This window comes from Erigeron canadensis, chromosome 1 (genome assembly GCF_010389155.1).
Source record: "Erigeron canadensis isolate Cc75 chromosome 1, C_canadensis_v1, whole genome shotgun sequence".
NCBI lineage: Eukaryota > Viridiplantae > Streptophyta > Magnoliopsida > Asterales > Asteraceae > Erigeron > Erigeron canadensis.
Window position 1 is genome coordinate 30,782,567 of NC_057761.1, and position 5,244 is coordinate 30,787,810.

General features: G+C 36.0%; 1 protein-coding gene across 1 annotated transcript; it reads left to right on the forward strand.

Annotated features, from left to right (window-relative positions):
* Window positions 1–2,295: 2,295 nt before the first annotated feature.
* LOC122607992 (ATP-dependent DNA helicase PIF1-like) lies at window positions 2,296–3,177 on the forward strand. The gene is made up of 2 exons (XM_043781108.1): window positions 2,296–2,475; window positions 2,899–3,177. The coding sequence occupies exons 1-2, from the start codon at window positions 2,296–2,298 to the stop codon at window positions 3,175–3,177; spliced, it is 459 nt and encodes a 152-aa protein (XP_043637043.1).
* The last annotated feature ends 2,067 nt before the right edge of the window (window positions 3,178–5,244 follow it).

Consider the following 5,244-nt stretch of genomic DNA (forward strand, 5'->3'; position numbering starts at 1 on the left):
TTCATGTTTTATTTAAAGAAAAAGATGTATTAACCCACTTAACTACTTATATGTAACAGTTATATATACAATAGAGTTTCAGAAAAGAGGCCTCCCACATGCTCATATATGTCTATTTTTGAAAAAAGGTTCTAAACTTCCAACTCCAGAAGACATAGACCGTGTAATATGTTCTGAAATACCTGACAAGGAACTGGAACCCCAATTGTACCAAATCGTTAGTGACAACATGGTACACGGACCTTGTGGACCTGACCGTGAATTCATGCCATGCATGACAAAAGGAAAATGTACTAAACGGTTTCCTAAGGATTTCACTGATCATACCTATATTGATGAAGACGGTTATGCTGTTTACCGTAGAAGCAACAACGAAAACCGTGTAGTTAAAAGTGGCATTCCTTTAGACAACAGGTTTAGAAAATCTTCATACTTATTATTACTTTTTTTCCGTTCTTTTATACCTGTTTTTAATTTTTAAAGTCAGTGTTTTGCTTTAAATAACATAGTTTCTTAATTTTCAGGTCTGTTGTTCCATATAATAAGGTCCTTATGAGCGAATACCAAGCACACATGAATCTAGAGTGGTGTAACCAACTTCGGGCGATCAAGTACCTTTTCAAGTATATTAACAAAGGAACGGACCGGATCCAGGCCGCATTTGTTCAACCCGGAAAGGAAAAAGGTAAGAAGAAAAATGATGAGGACCGTGATGAAATTGGTGAGTATTACAACTGTCGATATCTTTCGGCATGTGAGGCTACATGGAGGCTTTTTAGGTATGAAAATCATTATAGAACACCTTCTGTTGAAGTATTGTCGTTTCATCTCGAGAACGAACAACCGGTTGTATATCAAGCAAATCAAAAACTTGGTAAAGTTGTATCCAAACCTACTGTTGCCACTTCTCAGTTTTTGCAATGGATGGAATGTAATAAGCATGATGAGGTAGCAAGAAGTCTAACTTATGTCAAATTCCCGATGAAATTTGCGTGGATCAAGTCTGATCGAGTTTGGTCAAAAAGAATAAGTTCACCGCCGGCCCTTGGTAGACTAAATTACGTATCTCCCAAATCTGGTCAACTATATTACCTACGAGTTTTGCTGAACAAAGTGAAGGGTCCTACGTGTTTTGAGGATATTAGGAGGGTTAATGGTGTCGTACAAGAGACTTACAAAGATGCTTGCTATGCTCTTGGGCTATTAGATGACGATAGAGAGATATTGCTTCAATCAAGGAAACGCATCAATGGGCGACTGCTTCTTTCTGTAGGTCACTATTTGTCATGTTGGTGACATCAGATACTTTGTACAGACCTGATCATGTCTTCAAAGAAGCATATCAATATCTTTCGGACGATGTCGTTCACGTTCGGCAACAAGAAATGGGAGTTACAGGTAAATCTATGTTTATGAGTTTATTTCCTATGTATCTATAATCTGTATATATAGCACATAATGATTATCTAGACTGAAGCTTAAAGCGGAGCACTTTTAGCGATTTATTCTATCTTTTTATTTACAGGACTGAAGCTTAAACCGGAGGCAATTTTCAATCTCACATTGGCATACATAGAGAAATTGTTATTGTCTTCGGGAATGAGTTTGAACAATATACCGAACATGCCACTTCCTGATCACACATATATATCAGAGTCATGCAATATGTTAATCCAAGCCAAGCTCAATTATGATCCACCTACTATTGAAGTTGAGCACAAAGATTTGTATGGCAATTTAACAGAAGAACAAACACATGTTTATGACACCATTATGGATGCTGTTACCAAGGGACAAGGTGGTGTTTTTTTCCTATATGGTTATGGAGGTACCAGAAAAACGTATGTTTCGAAGACGTTGTCAGCTACTATTAGATCAAGAGGTGAAATAGTGATCAATGTTGCTTCAAGCAGAATTGTTGCACTTTTACTTCCTGGAGGGAGGACTGCTCATTCGAGGTTTGGAATTCCAATTAACTTGAATGAAGATTCTTTTTGTTATATGAAACCAGACAGCGACCTTGCTGCCCTGTTGAATAAAGCAAAACTTATCATTTGGGATGAAGCTCCAATGATGCATTGTCATTGTTTTGAAGCCTTTGATAGGACACTAAGAGACATCATTCAATCGCCATACAGACATAAACCATTTGGAGGTAAGACCGTTGTATTTGGAGGTGATTTTAGACAAATTCTTCCCGTCATACCAAAAGGCAATCGTGTGGATATTGTCAATGCTTCTTTGCATTCATCTAGATTGTGGCGAGAATGTACCGTTTTGCGATTAACCGTTAACATGCGGTTACAACATGGCTGTCCATCTAATGAAATTGCAGAGACAAAAGCATTTGCTGAATGGATTCTTAAGATTGGTGAAGGAAAAATCGGCGGCAGCAATGATGGTGAAGATATTGTTGAATTTCCAGATGATGTGATAATTCGCTCTACGGGTGATCATATTCAGTCAATTACATCAGTCGTTTATCCAGCTTTTGAAGATCATCTTAACGATCCAGCCTATTTTCAAGATAAAGCCATTTTGGTCCCCACCAATGAAGAAGTTGATGCGATAAATGAATACATGTTAGGATTGATGAAAGAGGAAGGCAAAACTTACTTAAGTTCAGATTCCTTATGTGAAACAGAGTCTCCGGATGATTTTGAAGAATCCCTTTACGCTCCTGATGTTTTGAATGGTTTCAAAGCTTCTGGGATTCCCAACCATAAACTTACACTTAAAGTAGGTGTTCCCGTTATGCTGTTGCGTAACATTGACCAGACAAAAGGACTTTGCAATGGGACCAGGTTGCAGATTGTAAGAATGGCACAACATGTTATCGAAGCCAGAATCATATCCGGTAAACACTTCAATGAGATAACGTATATACCTCGCATGAAGTTGGTTCCGTCTGACAAACGAATTCCTTTCTGGTTTCAAAGAAGACAATTCCCTCTGTCTGTTTGTTTTGCCATGACCATAAACAAAAGTCAAGGGCAGTCCTTGTCCAATGTAGGATTATACCTCCGTAGACCCGTCTTCACACATGGTCAGCTCTATGTTGCAGTCTCTCGTGTCACAAGTAAACGAGGCTTGAAAGTGTTAATTTCTGATGAGGGGGGCCATTCTACTAACAAAACAAAAAATGTCGTTTACAAGGAGGTCCTACAAAGCTTATAGTCTTATTCTTTGTATTGTACTAGAATCCCTTGATAATTTGGCTATATGATCATTTGTTATTCTTCAATCAATATATTTACTTTAGAATTATTATTTTTTTGCACGCATTTGCTGATCTAAATATACGTAATTATTTATATGTGTATTTGTTGACCAAATATGTATAAAGTCAGGCATACTCTCTATAGATAAAACCACGAGAAGAACATGGAAAACTCATAAACCTCTTAACTTTTTTAATGACTTTATAGCCTTATTTTGATACTTACACATGGCCTTCAAAAAAAAATGCACAAGTCGCAGCTATGGGTTACCCTGCAACCAGATTACATTATTACTCGAGTAACCATGGTTTCTTCATATCTACTGAAGCAAATAGGATTTTGATCCTGTAAACAGAAAAAGAAACACTAAGTTGGCTCATGTTTTCCAGTCCAATATTTTATCATACAAACAGTCTAATTTTCCAAATAAATGTTCTGACATAAAATGTACAACTATTCTCATTTCCAGCTTAACAATCCATTATAAAAATTGTATATACCATACAATCAATTCATTATTTCATGTAAATAATCTTGACATAAACTATGATAATAAATTCAAAGAAACATCCAACTGATATCAATAGTGCCCTAGCTTTATTACATGATCATCTAAAGCGGACTTTAAAACTCATAAACATCAAAAAGTATTGCATACTCATTCCTTATTGTCTCCGTATGCAGGTGGAATAACATTTTACCTGTTTTTATAACTTCAACACCATCTTCTATCGCTTCATACATCACAATCTCATTGTTATTGATAAATCCAAGCCAATCACCAAAGAGACCAAAGTCTTCCTTTCTGTTTTTCTTCAATATGTGATTAGTGCACATCTTTAGCTTCATCTTGAATGGTTGTCCTTTGTAACGTATTTTTGCAGCAACGTGACCTTTAATTTTGTGACGCATCATGAAATGCTCCGGTATAACCTATAACATTCAAATAATATAAATAAACTACACCATTTATTAATCTCATACCACTGAAGTATAGATGTTATAATTCATCAACTACATATATTCTCACCACACCCTCTGTGCTTGCAATGTTTGTGATAACAGCATCAAACACATCATGGTTACGCCCTATTGCATCAATGTTCTCATCACGTATATACTCAAGCCATGTCTTTACAATACCATATATGTTGTTTGCACGAGTATGAAATATCTTCCCTCCAAACATATCCTCATCGATATTCCATATTATCATAACATGTCCTTTTTTGAAATCGTAGTCTTTGCACAATATTTCCCATACCTCACCCCACACGGCGAATCCGACATTAACCTCTAATGATTCATCTTTTGAATATGAAATGTCGGTAGGATATTTTGTTCCATTAACAACAAAACACACTTCTTGCAAGGCTTCATTAATATAACTCTAAAAAAGTCAATTGGCATAGGCTGTCCATCAAAACAAACACATTAATTACTTTGCTGATGTAAAAAATATATATACTGAAGAATAAATGCGATATTCTTAAGACTTTTACCTGGTGTATAATTGGTAAATCATCACCAACAACACAACATTTTTCAATTCTTAAACCGTTACCCATGACAGCGTTAACCTCTTTCCCCGTAAAATCATAACCAGTGACATATAAGCTTTTGCCCGTGGTCTTTATTAAGTGAACTACCATTATCCTTTTTGTAAAGTTATCTTTAACAAATTTCCTCCAACCATTTCCATACAACCTCCAGTTGCCTGCACTGTCTTGATTAGCCTTAACTCTCCATTTCCCAGTTGAATTTGTTTCAAGTTCTAATTCTTCGGATACAGGAAACAACTTTCCATCAAAAATCGAAGCAATGGTCTGCATAATGAATATTGAAAAAGAATTACACTTCATATAATAGTGGTCTAAACATACATCCCATAAGAACAAGTAAATCTTACAAAGTATTCTTCAAAATTCTCTCCAACAACACTTACATATTGTAGACCCTTTCCTGGATCATTAACGCCTACAACAATGTTCTCAATAATGACAACTTTAGTGCTGACAAATGA